This window comes from Calonectris borealis, chromosome 19 (genome assembly GCF_964195595.1).
Source record: "Calonectris borealis chromosome 19, bCalBor7.hap1.2, whole genome shotgun sequence".
NCBI lineage: Eukaryota > Metazoa > Chordata > Aves > Procellariiformes > Procellariidae > Calonectris > Calonectris borealis.
This window is the reverse complement of record NC_134330.1, coordinates 13,119,446-13,138,156: the sequence shown is the minus strand read 5'-3', so window position 1 is coordinate 13,138,156 and position 18,711 is coordinate 13,119,446. Positions and strand designations below refer to the sequence as shown.

The following is an 18,711-nucleotide window of genomic DNA, read 5'->3' as shown; positions in this document are numbered from 1 at the left end:
CTCCAGTTTGACTTTCACCCCACAGACCAGGGAGGCCAAATTTGCCACCAAATCCATGCTGGCATCTTCCCCGCACTTCTGTACTACAAGGAGACACGCCGGCATCGCCGAGAGGGGGAACCTCTACCTGTGCCCTCTGCCTGCCGCGCTGCCCACCCTCCGGCTCTGTCTCCTCCTTCGACTCTCACCACCACTTTGCTCATCTTCCTCCATCTGCACGCCAGACTTTTTTCATTCCCCACCCCATTGCCTGCACAGATACATTTTAACACCCCCTACACACATGCCATGCTAAGGGTGTGCTAAAAATCCGCATGCAGATCTTACAGCCACCCACATGCCAGAAGACAACCTCTTGTTTGGTAACGAGAGGCACAAAATTAAACCAATCCCATGCAGAAACTGCTACTCTGCAGAGGTGCTTTCAGGAGAGGTTTGAGAGCCGTTCCGCTTTAGCAGCAGGCTCACCCGCCCCCCCAACTGGTCACCTGGCCCAGCTGCCCCACTGGTTTCTGGAGGAGGAGGTGGCGCAGCAAAGCATCCATAGGGGCAGGTAAGCCCACGACAGCCCCAGCTCTGCGTGGAAGCCTGGTTCCTGCTAATCAGCGCTCTGAGCGTAACCCCTGAGGACCCCGAGCATCAGCTGAGCAGCATCAGCCAGGGCAGGACCCCCATCCCACCTCGACCACTGCTCCCCACCTGCAGTGGGAGCACGCACCACAGCCCTGCAGCCTGTGCCAGCGCTAACAGAAAGGTCTGAACTGGCTTTAAAGCTGCAGTGCAGAAACCTCTCACCTGCTCAAAGAACTCGTCCATGAAGCGGTCCCGGTCCACGCTGACGGTGACTTCATCATCATCATCACTGTCCTTTGCCTGCAATGACATGGGGAGAGGCATCAACAAGTGCTTCCTGCAAAGTTTGCAGCTCCATTTCAGGAGCTCCTCAGGGGCGTCTTCCCCTTCTCCTTTGCTCACTTGCTCCCAGGAGCGGGGGCAAACGCCAGCCAGAGCGTGGGACGCCCCGGGCACTGCTGCACCGGAGCACTAAAGACACCAAGAGAGCAGAGGACGGCCAGCTCCAGCAATAAAGGTATGATGCAAAACACCACCGCAGCCAGCTGCCACACCGTGTGGCCTCCCATGGCAAGCGCAGAACAAGAGTAAGGATACCTATGCATTTACAGAGAGCTGGAGAACTTCATGAGCTATCCTCAGCTGTGTGTGAGCACAACGGCTCTGCAAACAGCAGTGATGGGAAACACAAGGGATGCTGCAAGGGGAAAACACGAGAGATGCTGCGACGGGAAAATACAAGGGGTGCTGCAGAGCACAGGAAAGGTGGGAGAGAACAGAAAATACAACAGAACTAGTAAAGCCGCAGCAGGCAAATGAGGGGTTGTCCTTGGGTGTCATTGTCACCAGAGATCAAAACACCTCCCGTCCCAGCGAGGCAGAGGACGCAAGCTCGCAGGGGAAGAAAAATTACAGTCCTCTGTATAAGGAGACATTTAAAAGATTATTATCCAAAGCAGATACATGATGGAGGGAAATGGAAAATTAATGGGGTGGAAAAGTTTCTTCATACTCCATCTTCACTAGAGAGAAGGAGCCAGTGGAATGGAGAAGATTTAAGAGAGAGGACTGTCTCTGCTCATGTCATAATTGTCCCACATTTTACAGATGGTTACACGTCACCCTATGGCCCCTTCGCACTTCGCAGGGCTAGCCAATACAGTCTCCAGAGAGATGCCTCTTACCTTGCAATAAGTCAGATGAAATACCTATCCTTCCTCCTAAAATTGTCCTTTCAACCTAGGGTGACCCATTTGGGTGGAGTCACCCAGAGGAGACCTCAGCTTTCAGCCTTGCCACCGCTCGTGGCACCATTTGCTTTGGTGGCCGCTTCATGAATGGCTTATCCAGAGACCTTGAGATTCGAGAGCTACCACGATTCAAGTGAAAATCTCACCCTGACAAGGAAAAGCAGGCACGTTGCTGCCCTGGCCCACCACTCTGTGGGCACAAAGAAGAAACGTTCCCTGAAGCCAGGAATTCAGGAGTTGTCCATTTTGGCCACAGCTGGGCCCCCAAGCCAGGGCTCAGCAGGCAGGCGCTGCCTGCACGGCGAGGCTGGGGCATGGCAGGAGCCGCCAGCCCGGGAACGGGTCAGTGCATTTAGATTTTGACGGAGCTGGGCGAGATCAAGCTGAGGATGAGCACCTCTTGCTACCTCCTACACCCACCGTACCACTACTTTTGTGTGCTCCTTCCAGCTCTGCTGACTCCAGCTCCGTGCACAAAGCTTTTCTTCGGGCAGCAGCCCACCACCTGATCCAGCCCCAGCACCCGCCATGGACAGACTGGCTCATCCCTGCATCTCAGGGCACGCAGCCCACCACGACGTCCTGCCCGGAGGTTTATCTCACAGCGCAGGGGCTGTGCAGGGGGTTAGGGCTGGCACCACAGGCCGGGCTGGGGGCAGACGGCTCGCGAGGCTCTGCCTGCAGAGCAGCTCTGCCAGGGGACGTGTCCTGCCTGCAGCTCCGTGCCACCTCGCCACGCGCCCAACAGGATGGCCATCCACAGGAAAGGGTCAAAGGAAAGGGGGCTGAGAGCAGCCCTGAGGAGAAGGACTGGGCGATACTGGTGAGTGACAAATGGGACATCAGCCGGCAATGTGCACTTGCAGCCCAGAAAGCCAAGTGTCTCCTGGGCTGCATCACCAGCAGCGTGGCCAGCAGGTCGAGGGAGGGGATGCTCCCCCTCTGCTCCGCTCTCCTCAGACCCCCCTGCAGCACCGCATCCAGCTCTGGGGTCCCCAGCACAGGACAACGGTTTTAAACTGAACGAGGGTGGGGTTAGGCTGGACATAAGGAAGGAATGTTGTGAGCGTGGTGAGACACTGGCACAGGTTGCCCAGAGAAGCTGTTGATGCCCCATCCCTGGAAGTGTTCAAGGTCAGGTTGGACGGGGCTTTGAGCAACCTGATCTAGTAGAAGATGTCCCTGTCCACGGCAGGGGGGTTGGAACAGATGATCTCTGAAGGTCCCTTCCAACGCAAACCACTCTGTGATCCTACGAAAGCCCCCTCCTGAGGAGGGCAAGCAGGATGGAAAGCACCAGCGAACCTCTGCAGCCCTGCACAGGAAAATGCACCTCCGTCACAACTTCCCCCAAGCCTATCCGGCTTTTCTTGCCTTCAAGGATCTTAATTTGCAGGAATTTTGAGCCCCTTTCTGAAGCCTGCAAGGAAAGCATTCTCTGTCATTAATTTTAAACGCAGGCTTATACCGTGACCACACAGGCCAGAGAGTACTGGCAGCAGAGGAAAGGCAGCAGGTCAGCACGCTGCCCGCAAAGATGCCCATCTCCTTGTCACCTCTTGCCTGTCCCTTCCACGTCTGAAACGGTCCTGGCTCATTGCACGCAGGATGCCACATCACCGCTTGGTCCCATCCCTGCTGCCCACTGGACCCTGCCATTTGTTAGACCCAGAAATCCCGGAGGAAGGCAACCCACCACCCAGCGAGAGGGCTTCTGCCAAAGCCACAGGCAGTCTTGTTGGAGGCACTTCTATTTTCAAGGCAGCTCGCCCCCCAGGCGCAGCAGAGCGCGCACAGGCAGGGCGATGGTTATTTAGGGCAGGCACTGAACGTGGTGCTGCCCTGCTGCGCGCGGGGAGAGCGGCACAAAAGCCCGGCCGGGAGCCCTGCGAAGAGGAAATTACAAGGATGGAGCCTGCTGGTAGGGAGGGCACACGTCACTCCGGGCTGGAGAAGGGCACCATCTGTCCAACCCACGTCACTGGAAATACCCTCCGTGCCACGCCGCCTCTGACACACAGCATCAGGCTGATTGCCCGGCCCCACCGGCCCCAGCCCGACACCCCCGCACGAGGGAGGCAGCAGTGGCGTTAGCTGCGGGTCTAACCAGGACTCGAGGGGGAGGAGATACCACCGGGCAGGCACAGCTGCCTGGGACGCAAGGCACTGAAGGATCATCTGCTCCCAGCATCTCCCTCCATCCCAGGGCTCGGTCCAGGCACACTGCTGGCCCTCACAGGCACTCTCACCCCAGGCCTGAAGTGTCTTCCCATACACTGCTGCCAAAGTAGAAACAAAACCAAAATACCTTTCCTAAGGAAACCTAAAGCGTCCACCCAGCCGACAGTTTCACACGTCCCAGCTGTGAGCATCCCAGGTTTTCAAAGCCACATGGAAAGCTCCGGTCTAGGTCAAAGCTACCCGCTGGTGCAGCTCAACAATTCACAGCCTTCAAAAGCCCGGGCTTGCTTGCCAGCAACAGCGAGGAGCATGCACTCCCAACGCCACGCAAGCACGCCGGTCACGCCATCCTCCTTGTGCTTCTCAGCTGCTGACACGGCTGTCCACCCACCTCTGCGTTCGCCGGGTGCACCTGGTGTGCTGCAACCTCAGGCAGCAAAGGCTGCCCCAAGACTCCTTCAGGGGAGAGAGGAAACAGAGCCACAGCAAAGCGCTGCAAGTCTAAGTGCCTTAGGTGAGACTAGCTCTAAAACCAGCTTACAGCAGGCGACGAGACCAAGTTAATTAACACAACCAGCCAGCAAGCAGCTCCGCCGCCCTGCAGCCTTGGTGGGTCACTGGCATTGCCCACTTTATGCGTATAGGTACCGCATGGCAGTGCTGATCGCCGCCTGCGTCACTGGCACGGGGCGCGGGTGCTCTGCCACCAGCATGTCTAGAGCAGAAGAGCAGGAGGGGTTTGATCAACCTCCCTCGACACCCGGTCCTGCCTTGGGCACTTTCAGGCAGCACCAGGGAGCCCGGGCTCTCCGGGCTTTTGCCTCCCACACAGGATAGGTGAAGATAACCCTTCTTTCTTAGGGTTTTTTATTTCTCCAGCCCACTGGAGGCCAAGCGGCAGGCAGCGCAGCGGGCAGCGGGATGGGGGTGGCTCTGGGAGCTGCTGCCTCCCTGGTGCCTCCAGTGCCGGTGAGTGCGGGCAGCGGGATGGGGAGGGCAGGTCAGCCAAAGCTCCTCCAGCGTCTTTTGGGGCCTTGCAGGGTTAAATGTGCCCCTCCACAAAGGCCGAAATCCCAAGAGGAGGCAGAGCCAAGCTGCAATACCATCCCCGAGCTGTGATACCCTCCCGGAGCTGCAACACCCTCCCCGGCAAAGCGGAGCGGTGGATGGGAAGATGGCCCAGAGCCCCGGAGCATCCCAGCTCCGTGGGTTTTGCAACAAGCACACCACTAATAAATTCATTATTGAACAGATTACATCCCTCTGGCTCAAACCAGCCCCGTTGCCTCTGCAGGCGCTTTCTGGAAGACAGCAGAGGGGCACAAACCAAAGGAAAAGCTCTCCTCCGAAAAGCAAGAGGTGGCAGGCAGGGCGAGCTGCGGCAGGGCGTAAGGAGGTCGCTATTATCTCAGCTTTAGCTCCTGCCCTCTTCTGCTAGTGTTGCAGATGAATTTGACCATGTCTAGATGCATCTGCGGAGCCGGTACAGGCAGCAGAGCCACGACAGGGCAGAGGAGCAATGGGCTCGACCGCCGCTGGGCACCTCTGCCCAGGGGACCATCCTGACCCCCCGGCTCATCCCTTCGCCAAGCCCTGCCAGCGGCACTCACAACCGCACGAGCTGACCCTTTCCTAGGGAACGCCTGCGCGCACAAACAGGCAGCAGGCAGCGAGCCCTAGCCCTGCCCCCAGCTGCCACGCAGGGCTGCGGGGTCCAACACCACGCGCTGCCTCCCATCCCCACCAGAGATAAGGCAAGCTTCACAAAAGCCCAATGAAAGGAAAAAGCCACAACAGCCCCCTTTTAGGGACCATTGAGTTAAGGAAAAAAAGGCCTCGTCCCTAAGAGATGCAGGATGCTGCTCGCCGGCTTCGCTTTCAGGCTGAATCTATTTTTTTTTTATTTACCGGATGCCTCCACACTGATCTGCCCAGCCTAAAAAATTTCAGCCATCTGGGCTTGACTTTCTTTGCAAAATGACCGCCCTTTCTGTACCAAAACCAAAGTGCCCCGCAGGATGCACAACACAAGGCTGCTCAGTGGGGGGATGCTCTCTGAGCAGCAGTGGGTCGTGGCCAGGACCGCGTCCCTGCACGGAGCGGCACATGGGGATCCAACAGCAGTTGCCTTGTTCCCTGCGTCCAAGTCCACGAGCCCAGGGCATTGCTGTCGGCACCCGGAGAGCTTGCTCCCCATGGCTCCGACGTGAGGCTGCGCCCATCGTGGAGAAGAAGGACGAGGTCAGAATAACTCAGCAGCAAGCTGCACCGAGATCTCTTCTCAGCCATCTTAAAAAGCCTACAGGACACGTATTAAAGCGTACAGATGCCCAGATCCCTGGAAACATCCCAGCCCAGCTCTGCAATGCTCGGCAGCAGAAGAGCAGGTCACTGCGGCTCTGCTGCTGAAGCTTCACGTGAACAAGGTCCAAAGCACCCATGGGTCTCCTACCCACCAAACTACCACCACCCTCATCCTGGGAGGCTGCGTTAACCCTTCACACCTTAGGGTTTGCTTTAGCATTTTCCAGCAGCCAAACCAAGTCTTTCCTCAGGAGTCCGGAGGCAGAAGTCCTGCTCCGGAGGGTTTTCAGGGAGGTGGTGTCAAGGCTGAGGACAAAGACTGCCGGAGGGTCTGCTCCCGGGAGAGTGCCCTGGAGAGCTGAACCACCTGAGACCACGGCTTAAATTACCTACAGCTTCAGTCTTAGCATTTGTTGCAGACTATATATATAGTACAGCTATGCAGCACAATAAGTTGGGGATTTTAAGCACGCAGGCCTCAACTCAGCTATGTCCAATTCCAATATTCACCAAAACCAGCCCATACTTCCGACTAACAACATTTTGATGAATAAAAGTTCAAGGCACAAATGACTTTAGCATTCAGCAACATCTGCATGAGTCAGTAGGCATTTCCAATTTCCAACACTAGCAGTGCAAGGGAGAACAGGACTTCCAAGAGTTTTGTCCTTAGGTGTTGGCTTTCATTGCTGCAGAATTACGTTACTGGCCTTTGGCACGAAGCCCAAGCCTTTTACCAGAGCTGTGGTCAACTCTTAAACTCAGTTTTAGAAGCAGGTATGTAAAATTCCACTTAACTATTAAGAACAAATGTCAGAGGTGACAGAGGTGCCACCAGTCTTGCAGAGAGCAAGGAGCTGAGCTCACCGACCTCCTCCTGTAGCTCTAAAACATGGACAGTACTATGATCTACTGGAAAGGCATCGATACTTTACAGCCAATACTGTACAAATTTGCAAACATGGCTAAAGAATAATTTGGGTGGAAAACAGCAGAAAATTCATCTGAAATTAATTTCTTAACATCCTTCTGGCAGTGGCACCATCCTTGTTACTGCTGCTGTGCAGACCAGAGCTTCACGGGGGCAGCAGAAGCACCTGCAGCCACGGCACTCATCTCTCCTCTCCACCCCATCGCGTATTCGCCAGAGTCAGCACTCGGAGAGGTTTCTGCCAGGCTCACCACCACGCTTTGGTGTCTACCAAGTGCTCTATAATTGACACAAAGCCCTGGTGATGCCCACCAGTGACCATGAGGTCTGAACCGAGAAGCTGCCGGTGAAAAGAGAAGGAAAGCCTCAGGCAGAGGAGGCAACACAGGCAGCTCCACAGCTCCCACAGCCTGTGTCACCAGGAAAGGATCAACACGTGAAAATCAAGGCAGTCTGTAAAATGGTTATCCTTCAAATCAGACTGCACTGCCTACAAACAGACACTCATGGAACATGTTGGGTTGGAAGGGACCTTCAAAGATCCTCCAGTCCAACCCCCCTGCCATGGGCAGAGACATATTCCACTGGACCAGGTTGCTCAAATGGTCATGAATGCTCAAACATGGGAATGACGTTTCTTTGGTGCTCTTGCCTAGACCATAGAAAGGAACCTTAGCACCATCCAGGTGAGACACCGACCCTCCCAGAAGGCAAATGTCTTCTGCAAAACCAAAACGAACAGTTGTTTCATACACCACAAACCCGAAGTCTGGCAGGACTTGATGGAACATCTGAAAGCAACGGCAGATGAAAAGGAAGACTTAATACCAGAAAATCTGCAGCAGACATCACAGCAGAAGTACTGCACGACGGGAAGTGGCCACAGCTGGCAGTGAGCTTCTGAAAACTCACAGGACAATGTGAGCAGAAGATTTTATTTTTAATTATTTTTTAGTTAGTTCCCAGGAAAAGAAACCCGGGGCTGTAAGTATCCACTAGAAACTGAAATACCGCACTATTAACAGAAAGCTCAGTCCCATCTTGCAGCAGATTTTGATGCTATGCAGCCCGGGTTTGTCCCCTACACCTGGCGGTGAACGCCGAGGTGCCGGTGGACGCCAGAGGAGCAGGCAGCAGGGAGGAGGAACCTTCTCCAGCAGAAGGAGAACACTGACCTAAGAACAAATGAACACAAAGAATTTTGGGCAGGAGATTCAGAATTTTACAACCCCGTCAGGACCTGATCTAGTGGAAGATGTCCCTGCCCACAGCAATGGGGTTGGACTAGATGATCTTCGAAGGTCCTTTCCAACGCAAACCATTCAACGATTCGATGATTGTAGTCCTGCGATGGCTGTCCAATGGCAGCAGCGACAAGCAACTTCTCTACAACAGGTCTCAAGAAGGTTGTGGAATGGGCCAAGGAGGTTGTGTGCAACAGCAAGGTCTCAAACGCAGCCGCCCACACACAGCATTGGCCTCAACCTCAAAGGGACCCTCAACCTCAAAGCTTTCAAACACATTAGTGTGGAGTAGGTAATGGAGAAGTGCAGTAGACAAGGGCCATGCCTATGGCCTTTTGCAGGAATGGCAGCGGGGTGCCTCCAGGTTCACCTCCAAATATCACCGCCAGCATCACATAAAAAGACATATGGGCTGCATCACCAGCAGCGTGGCCAGCAGCTCGAGGGAGGGGATGCTCCCCCTCTGCTCCGCTCTCCTCAGACCCCCTGGAGCACCGCGTCCAGCTCTGGGGTCCCCAGCACAACACAGACATGGACCTGGTAGAGCAGGTCCAGAGGAGGCCACCAAAATGGTCCGAGGGCTGGGACACCTCTGCTGTGGAGAAAGGCTGAGAGAGTTGGGGTTGTGCAGCCTGGGGAGATCTTACTGTACGTATTCTGCCTGTAGTGATAATTTTGCATATTTCCTGAGAAATCTTGTTAACGGAGAGATACATAGAAAAACAAACATTTGTATAGCCTCCAAGCAGCTTGCACAAAGACAAAGACACTTGCAATTAAAACAATGGGAACTAGTCTAAACCCCTTTGGCTCGAGCCCTTTTAGGCATCCAGCGCACAGCCAACGCACGTGGCTTGCGAACGCAATGTCTCATTACTCTTCGGCGTCCACAGCATGGCACCAGGTTTCAGGAGACAAAAAGTATTTCTGCATTCAGCTTGACTTCAGTGGGACCACCAAGCCCTCACCGCACTGGACCTTGAGCTCCCCAGCAGACAGCAAGGGACCCCAGGGCTCAGCATCCCCCTCCAAGGCCGGTGCCAGTGGGGGCTGAGCCCGCCTGTCCTCCAAACCCCCATCCATCGCGCCGATCCCCCGCGGGGTGCAGACCCCCACTGCAGACCGCAGCCTCCTCCCGGGGTGGGGACATGAAACACCACCCAGAGCTGACCTAGAGGCTGGGCTTTGCATGCTGCTGTGTTTAAAGCACATCAAAGGGTCTTCCCAATTCTAAGTTTTCTTTGGCTTGCCCCACTCGGGTGCATGCCCACTGCTGCTAACAGCATCCCTGCAGCACAGGGACGCCCAGGACCCCAAAACTGCTGGGGAGCAGAAAAACTTCTCAGATGGAGAGCGTGCAAGGCAGGCGTTGCAGGCTCACTCTACATCACCTCCATTATCTTCTACCATGCCTGGCTGACAGCCCGGCAGACCCCAGGGAGCAAGGACTCACCCGTGTCTCACCCCCTCCAGCTCTCCAGGACCACGAGGGAGCAGGCGAAGAAGCTTCCCTGCCCTGGAGACACACCATCACAGCGGGGAGATGGTGGGGCCAGGCATGGTCCAAGGGCAGCCATGGTGCACAGCAGCTTTGCTCCTTCCAGCCCTCAGAAAATCAGCTTTTCGGCATCGCTACCCACCCCACCGACTACAGCCAGACCAGGCGGCTGTGCGGGCTGCGGACATGTAATACAGAGCTGCCGGCTGCCACCTGCCACGTGACAGCCCCAGCTCCCCGATGGGTGAGGGAAGACGAGAAGCTGAATTATTTACGTGACCCTTTTGGTTGAATAGAAGAGCTGGAAAGCATGCCGGGCAACCAAGAGGGTTAAAAAAAGGAAAGGAAGACAGCATTTAAATAAGCAAATATTTCTATCTCCAGGGTCAGCAGGGACTTTTGCATCGGGGGGTGGCTCACGGGGAAAAGCCCCACTGCCCAGATGGAGATCAACGAGACCCGACTCCTGCTGCAAACAGCAACTTTGGTCGACTTCACATTTGTGCCCCCAAGAGAGAAACCATCAGCCAGAGCAGCATGGGGTTATTAACGAGAGGGGATGGAGTCTGGCTGCCAGTCCTGGGGGGCCACGCTGCAGATTTCAGCTGCTGCAGGAGGGAAGAGGGTGGATCCATGGAGCCGGACCGGGAGCCGACTTCACTTTCTCTCTCCTTTTATTTTTAACGCACACCTCCCCGCAACTCCCACGGGCAGAAGGCAGTGCTTTGAACAGGGACGCGGCAGGCAGGCAGGAGCGGGGGGTTTCAGCCGGCTGGGGAGGCTACGGCGCGGCACAGACATACAGACATCGCTGGAGAAAGGCACCTGAAAACGGCTGCCAGAGAGGAGCGATGGGCGCAGGAGGAAAGGGCCCCACAAAACCATTTCGACCATTTCTGCAAGCTGGTGACATGTAAAGCAGGTCTGGTTTTGCACCCTTGCCCCTCCCATTGGCATGGGTTGGGAAACACCTCCTTACTCCAAAACAAGGTATGATGAGAAACAAAAGCTAGACATGAAATAAAGAGCAACTCTTCAAACCCCGGAGGAATTATTCTCAATTAACACTCATTTGAGCAAGGCAAGCCTTTAGACCCAACGGGAAGGTCATCAGAAATGTGACCATCACTTTGTACGCTTGCTTCATTGCAAGCAACCGTTGAGGCTTCAGTCCTACAAACACCTGCACGCCCCCCCAGTCTTAGACAGATGACCAGTCCCACCACACGAGGTCTGTGCTGGGGGCCAAAGGGGACCTCCACGTTGAAACTGTCCTCCTCCTGTCACCGCTCTGGAGAAGGTCCTCATCATCCTGGGGGAGCTTCTGCCAGCACTGAAACCTGCCAGGCCTGGACACCATCCCTCAAGCACGGTGGCCTTACCAAACCTCTCCCCACAGCGCCCAAACATGCGATTTGGGCAGTGTCCACCCTAGCACCTCAAGGAAGACTTCCATCATGTAATTGCAAGATAAAACATCAGGCGAGCACTGCCTGGTAGAGAACAGGGAGAGGATCTGTCAGCCGATAAATGGTCTTTCCCAGGCCAATTAGAGCCCAGCAACTGCTACAGTCATCAAAAATCACTAACTATTGGAAATTCTGCTAATTGGCTGTATGAAATGTTGACAGCAGAGTCCCGTCCTCCCGAAATCACCCAACCACCTGTTTCTTAATGGCCAGTAACGCCAAGTGCGTGGAGTTCCTCCAGCAACAGCAACCCTGACCCGAACCATCCAGGTCCACCCAGCCACTGACCCCCCATGCCCCTCCAGCCCCCGTATCTCCTCGAAACCCCCTCTCCTGGCCTGGGCAGGCAACTTACAGCAGCCTGAAGCTCCCTGGCACCATCTCACTGCTTCAGCAATGGGGAAGCAAGCGCAGGGAATTGAGTCTTGCTGGAAACAGGGCACTCTGAGACCAGGGACTGCCAAGTGCCACTTCCATGGCCTGCTCATCATCTTCATCAACGACACAGACAGTAGGATCGAGTGCACCTCAGTGTGTTTGGACGTGACACCGAGCTGAGTGGTGCAGCCAATATGCTGGAGGGAAGGGGTGGCATCCAGAGGGACCTGGACAGGCTGCAGGAGTGGGTCCATGAGAACCTCGTGAAGTTCAACCAGGCCAAGTGCAAGGTCCTGCACCTGGGTCAGGGCAACCCCCAGCACCAGCACAGACTGGGGGATGGATGGATGGATGGATGGATGGATGGATGGATGGATGGATGGATGGACGGACAGCAGCCCTGAGGAGAAGGACTGGGCGATACTGGTGGGTGACAAATGGGACATCAGCCAGCAATGTGCACTTGCAGCCCAGAAAGCCAAGCATCTCCCGGGCTGCATCACCAGCAGCATGGCCAGCAGCTCGAGGGAGGGGATGCTCCCCCTCTGCTCCGCTCTCCTCAGACCCCCCTGGAGCACCGCATCCAGCTCTGGGGTCCCCAGCACAACACAGGCATGGACCTGGTAGAGCAGGTCCAGAGGAGGCCACCAAAATGGTCCGAGGGCTGGGACACCTCTGCTGTGGAGAAAGGCTGAGAGAGTTGGGGTTGTGCAGCCTGGAGAAGAGACGGCTCCGGGGAGACCTTACTGCGGCCGCTCGTACTTAGAGGGGGCTTCTAGGAAAGAGGGAGAGACTTTTGAGCAGCGCCTGCACTGACAGGACAAGGGGCAGCGGTTTTAAACTGAACAAGGGTGGGGTTAGGTTGGACATAAGAAGAAATGTTGTATGATGAGGGTGGTGAGACTCTGGCACGGGTTGCCTAGAGAAGCTGTGGATGTCCCATCCCTGGAAGTGTTCAAGGTCAGGTTGGACGGGACTTTGAGCAACCTGATCTAGGGAAAGATGTCCCTGCCCCGGCCACAGGTTGGACTAGATGGTCTTTGAAGATCCCTTCCAACCCAAACCACCCTGTGATCCTATCACACTTGCACATCTCCCTCACCTCCTCCCGCTCTCTCTCAAAACATCATTCATAATTATTTTACCATTTGGTCCTGTCTCCCACCCTGGAAATCCCGACGTCTCGCCCAAACTGAGCTGTCACCTCCCAGGCAGGACGGAGCAGCGTGGGACCCTCGCAGTCCTGCACGCACACACCAGCCTGGTGCAGCACCCTGGCCGTGGTGCCCTGCTGAGCCTGGACAGCAGAGTCCTCACACGCCGAGCAGAGCTTCAGGCTCTTCCTCCATCTGCAGCAGCTGATGGCTCTTTATAATGCAGCACCCTGAGCATCAGCCCTCCTCAAGCTTTGTAGGACGCAACACAAGCTGAGCCTAAATCAAGACATATTAGGTGCCTTGAGCACAGGGAGAAGCAGCTTAGAGACTGTCCCAAAAGCAAAATGAATTATTTTTCGGATAATTTTTGTCCCATCTCTGCTCTGTCACCAACACTGCAGCGGGACAAACGCAGCAGGAGGAGCTGCTTTTGGGGGTTTCGGGGAAGGGGACAGGCTCCAGCTCTGCTCCGGATGGGCAGGAGCACCACCCGTGGCCAGAGCGGTGGCACCTACCCACGAGCAGCTGAGAGCAAAGACCTGCTGCTCTTGTTCTGGGCATCCTTCATGGCCGGTCCTCGGCTGCTCTTCCTCCACAACAAGAGGACATTTTTCAGCCATGAGCTAAATTTCCTGCCCCTGGTTCAGAGCAGGCCTGGGGGCACCACCACCCCAGCGCACTAGATAAGTTCGAGTGAGTTTGAACACAACCGGAGCACCAAGGTTCAGAAAAGACATGGGATTAGCATTTTTAATTTCAAGTTCCATTTTAAAAATCCCATTAAGACATGAAGCTCTTGTTCTGCACAGCAGTGAAAGCCCGGCATCCCCTCCTCGGCTCCAATAAAGCCAGCTCTTTTTTTTTTAATTCTTCTTTTTTATCATCCCTGGCAGAATTTAGACACTATATTAAAACGTGAAGAAACTGGCCCAGGCTATCAATGAGGCTGGCTACTGGCAGCACAGGAAAAACAAGCCCAAACACTTCCTATACTCCGTCCACTGCAGCATCTCGCTCCTCCCAGGTGACCAGCATCACCAAGGCTGTAAATCCTCGTTTCCCACACGCGCTGCCCCACTCCCTGCAGCCCTGCCAGGCTCTGCGCTGGCATGGGCACCCGCTCAGCTCCGGGGCATCTGGATGCTCCAAACTGGACCTCCATCCCCAGGAGCCCCCGGATACAGCAGGGAGCCCCAGGGAGGATGCTGCGCCCGGGGGCTGCGCAGCCCTTCAGCATTAGGCTGATGAATAAGGAACCAGCAGCAGCAGTGAGGCAAAAATGCACTTTATTTTTCTTAAGACATATTTAAAGGAATGGAGAGATTTTAAAATACTCTACGGCATCACTTCTCAGCCAGCACTGGCTGCCAAGAGGACATTCACAGGGCTGGTTTTTACTATTATTATTAAAAAGTCTATTTTCCAATCCTATTTCACAGCCTGCGCTGTTGGTGGAGAAAAAGCCCCCTGTTTGGGTGCTTTCCAGGCACTCCGGCTGGGCGGGGAGGGTGCAGTTGTTCTTTATATAGTCCCTTCCTCCTCCAGCATCGACAGCCACCCCCTCGTCCCCTTGCTGGCGTCACCCCAGCTCCATCCTCCTGGCGCTTTCCAGATCAAGCCAAACTCCCGGCTGAAGCAATTCCGGTGGGGTCTCTGCGGGGACCAGCCAGCCTGGGCACCCACAGTCGTCCCCGCTACCCCTTGCTCCACATCTGGGTCACCCCCTCCCCTCCTGCAGGTCACCCCCCTGGGATGGAGCACAGATGGCGCGGCCGGACCCCCGCTCGCCTCCCTCTCCACACACCCCCCAGCTCGCCTCCCAGGCGGCTCGGCAGACCCAATTGTGAAGTAATTTAAAAAAAAAAAAAAACCAAAACAGTAAAAAGCAGCAAAGCAAGTGCTGGTGTGATGGCACGAGACGGGAGGCTGGATGCCGGAGCAGCGCCCTGGGATTTCAGGCTCTCTCGACCTCCAGGCATCCCCGCTGCCCGCCGCAGACCTCGGACCCACGCGTGGGCGGGAGCACCCCCCACCCCAGTGTGAGCGAGGGGGGTGCCCGCGGTGCCGCCGCAGCAGTCCCTGGCAGGCAAGGGGACAGGCAGCAAAGGGACAGCAAGGGGTCCGCCATGGCACGCATCGAAGCTGCTACCTGCTCTCCACCACCCAAGCCCCCATGACCCACGGGGGGTCTCCGAGGGGCTGCGAGTGCCCCACCGGCGGGGCAGAGCACGGGGCCCGGGCGTTCCCCTGGGACAGGCTGCAGCCACAGACGGTGCGAAGCCCCGCTCACCCCCGCGGCCTCAGCAGGACCCCCGGTCACGGCACCGGGCGCCAAGCGGCCGTTTGCAGCGGAGGTGCCGAGGCCGGGCGGCGAAGGGCAGCGGGGGGCACCGGGCAGCGCCGGGCAGGGGACCACGGGCACAGGCTGGCGTCGCCCCGGCGAGGCAGCACCCGAAGGGCTGCGTGGCCCCGGGCTCTTCCCAGGCCAGATGACATCAGCAGAGCCAGGAGGATGAAAAAGCAAAATGGGTGCAGAGCGGGGCGGCCGGGGCGGGAAACGGCACCGGCTGGGCACCGGCACGGCACGGGCAGGGCCCTGCTGCCCGCGGGGCATCCTCTGCCCGCAGCATCCCCGCCGGGCGCTGCCCTCCCTGCTCCGGGTAAAAATAAACATTTCTATTTATTTTTTTCCGACCGGGATCGCTTGCGGCCGGCTCGGCCCCCCGGGTCACCCGGTGCCGGGGAAGATGGGGTCCCCAAAGCAGCGCCCGCGGCTCGCACCGCCCGCCCGGGAGACGCAGCCGCCCGGCGCCGGGGGAACCGGAGCGGCCCGCGGTGGGGACGGGGGGCGCAGCCCGGGGAACCCCGCTCCCGCCCCGACACCCCCGCGAGGGCCGGTGGGGCTCGGCGCCGGCCTCCCCCGCCCAGCTCCCCCCCCCCCCCGGCGCCGCCGCTCGGGGCACGGCGGCCCCCGGCCCGGGGAGAGGGGCCGAGGCGGCGCCGGGCGGCCCCCGAGCAGGGGCCGAGGCGCTGCCCGCACCCCCCCGCGGCCGGCGCCCCCCACTCACGGCGCGCAGCTCCCCGGTCCGGTCCTTCATCCTGCCCGGCCGCCGCCGCCGCCGCCGCCGCTGGGTCCGGCCGCCGCGCGGGGGAGGGGCGGGCGCGGCACATGCGCGCAGCCGGGCGGAGCGGAGCGGCGGCGGGAGCGGGCCGGGGCCGGGGCCGGGGCCGGGGCCGGGGCCGGCGGCGGGGGGGCGCGACGGGGGAGGGCACTGCCGGAGGGGCACCGGGGGGTCACACTTTGGGGTCACACCGCGGGGGGAGGCAACGGGGGGGGAACACCGAAGAGGGGGCACAGCTGGGGAGGACACAGCTGTGGGGGGTCAAAGCGGGGGGGGAGTCACCGGAAGGGTCAGACCCAGGGGGGGCACATGGGGTCTCACACCGGGGGGGGATCAACACTGGGTGGAGTCGCCGGGGGGGGGTCAAATGAGGGAGCACATGGGGTCTTATACCGGAGGGGGCACACCTGGGAGGGTCACGGGGGGGGGGGGCCACACTGGGAGAGTTACACTCGGGGGGGGGGGGTCACACCTGGGAATAACATCAGGGGGAGATCACATCTGGGGCTTACACTCGGGGCTCAGCTGGGGTCTCCCACCTGGGGATAACACCGGGGGGCACACCTGTGGGACATCACGTCAAGGGGCTCTCCCGGGGGGCACACGGACCCCTGGCCGACTGCAAGGTCACACCTGTGGGTCCCCGGGGCAGCGGCAGCGCAGGGGCAGGGATGCGGCAGACACCACAGTTTGGGGGCACCAGCAGGAGGGGCTTGCACTGACCCCCAGCCCAGGGACGGGCAGGGGCAGCGCGGGGGTCCACCCTGGGGGACCCCAACCACGGGCTCGCAGGGAGCAGTGGGGCACCAGCAGGGCTCAAACAGGTGGTGCCAGTTTGCTGCTTTTGGGGGAACAGGCGGTGTCAGGGAGACACCCCTGTGCACCCCCTTTCCCAGGGACAGAGCAGGAGCGGGACCTCCCACAGCCTGTGCCCACAGGTTCCTCTGCCTTCTGGGGCTGCCCTGGGGCCAGCTGGTCCAGCCTCAGGGCCACTGGCCGCAGCTCCAGCAGCCCTGGATGTGTCCAGAATCCCTGGGGTGACCAGCGCTGGGATGCGCTTGGTGCGGCGGCTCGAGTCTCCTTCTCACAGTGCTCCTGTGCCAGGGAGAAGCTCCAGAGCCACCAGTGAAGGGAGTGGCTCTACACAGGAATAGCCTTTGGTGTCCTAAACCAGCCAGGTGGGAGTCAAGCAGAAATGTCCCAGGAAAACTCCGCTCCTGTTCCCTGGGAAACATCCAGCCATCAAAACTCAGTGTCTTGACAAAGACCTCTTCCCCATGGTCCTCCAGGTTCACGCACTGAGCAGATAATCCCTGGAACTGGACCTACGTCTCGATGAGAAAAGGCCTGAGCAAACCCTGCTCGAGTTTAAATGTTGCCATAGAAAAATTAAGATGATCGGATTAAACATCTGAGGGACTCGGACTGATTTTAGAGAATGAAAATGGCATGAATCCTAAGCAAACTGCTGTGGGGTATGAAATGAGGGACCACCAGCTGACTGGGAGATGCCACATTGCCTGTGTCGGAGGAGATGCTCAGAGATTTCTTGGGAGCCTGTCAGACACGGATTTAGCCCGGGGCTCCCGATGCGCCTGGCAGGGACGTGGCTGCAGGATGAGATCCCGGGGTTTGGGGGCACAGTGGGGCTCCCCTCACGGTGCTCCACCACCTCCACCACAGATAAACCTGGTGTTGGTGAGTTTTAGTTCTTCCCTGTAGCCCTCCTCCTGGCCTTTCACTCTCCGCTGCCCTCGGCTCCAGGACGGGGATGTGGCCTCCCCGCTGCCTCCGAGAGCCCTGACCCCTCCGTGTGCTCCCTCCCAACGCGCTGGGGCTCGCTGCTGGGGGCGTGAAGGTCTCCCTGCGACGCGGGAGCAGCCCAGAGCTGTGGCGGGGGGGACGCCCAGGCTGAGAGATGCTGCTCTCAAGCTGCATCCTTCGTCCTCCCTTAGCAGGTGACTTGTCCTCCCAAGCCCCACGGGCACGGACGGGCGGACACCCCCGCCTGTGGCTGGCAGTGCTCCAGGGAACGAAGCACCGCTTGTTCCTCCTGCTGCCTGCGGCCCCGCCAGCCAAGCGCTGCCTGACGCTCGCCTCTGCTGCGCCGGGCACCAGCCGTGTCTTGCCCAACTTCCCGGGGCGCTCGGCTCGGGATCCGCGCCCGTGCCCGCAGCCACCAGGCCGCGCGCGGCCCGCCCGGGGAAGCGCGGCCGTGGGGACGCTGGGGCGCGGCGCCCCCTGGCGGCCGCGGTGGGGGCCCGCGGGGGTCGGACCCGCCGCCCCCCCCCGGGGGTCGGACCCACCGCCCCCCCGGGCGGGACACCCCGGCACCCACCGGAGCCGGGGCGGGGCGGGGGGGGGGCACGCACCTTTCCCGCTCCTCCGGGAAAGCAACCACCATTGCCGAGCTCAGCCCGCCCGGGGACAGCCCCCCCGCATGAACGCCAGGGCCACCCTTGCCCCGTGGCTCCCGGGAGCCACATGTATCCCCCTATTTCCCCATGCTTGCTCTTCCCTGAATCACCCAGGTCCATCCCCTTCCCCACCTTCGCTTCCTCTCTTAAACATCCCATAACGAGTTCTGTGCAATCCCCCACATCC

General features: G+C 58.5%; 1 protein-coding gene across 1 annotated transcript in view; it reads right to left on the bottom strand.

Annotated features, from left to right (window-relative positions):
* The window catches only part of STX1A (syntaxin 1A), a 94,842-nt gene extending 78,723 nt beyond the window's left edge, over positions 1–16,119 (bottom strand). Inside the window, exons 1-2 of the mRNA XM_075169089.1 lie at positions 16,054–16,119; positions 796–873 (exon numbers count right to left, since the gene is read on the bottom strand). Of these exons, the coding sequence (XP_075025190.1) occupies positions 796–873; positions 16,054–16,083 (108 nt within the window). The 5' untranslated portion in view covers positions 16,084–16,119. The remainder of the gene's footprint in view (positions 1–795; positions 874–16,053) is intronic.
* Between the last annotated feature and the right edge of the window lie 2,592 nt (positions 16,120–18,711).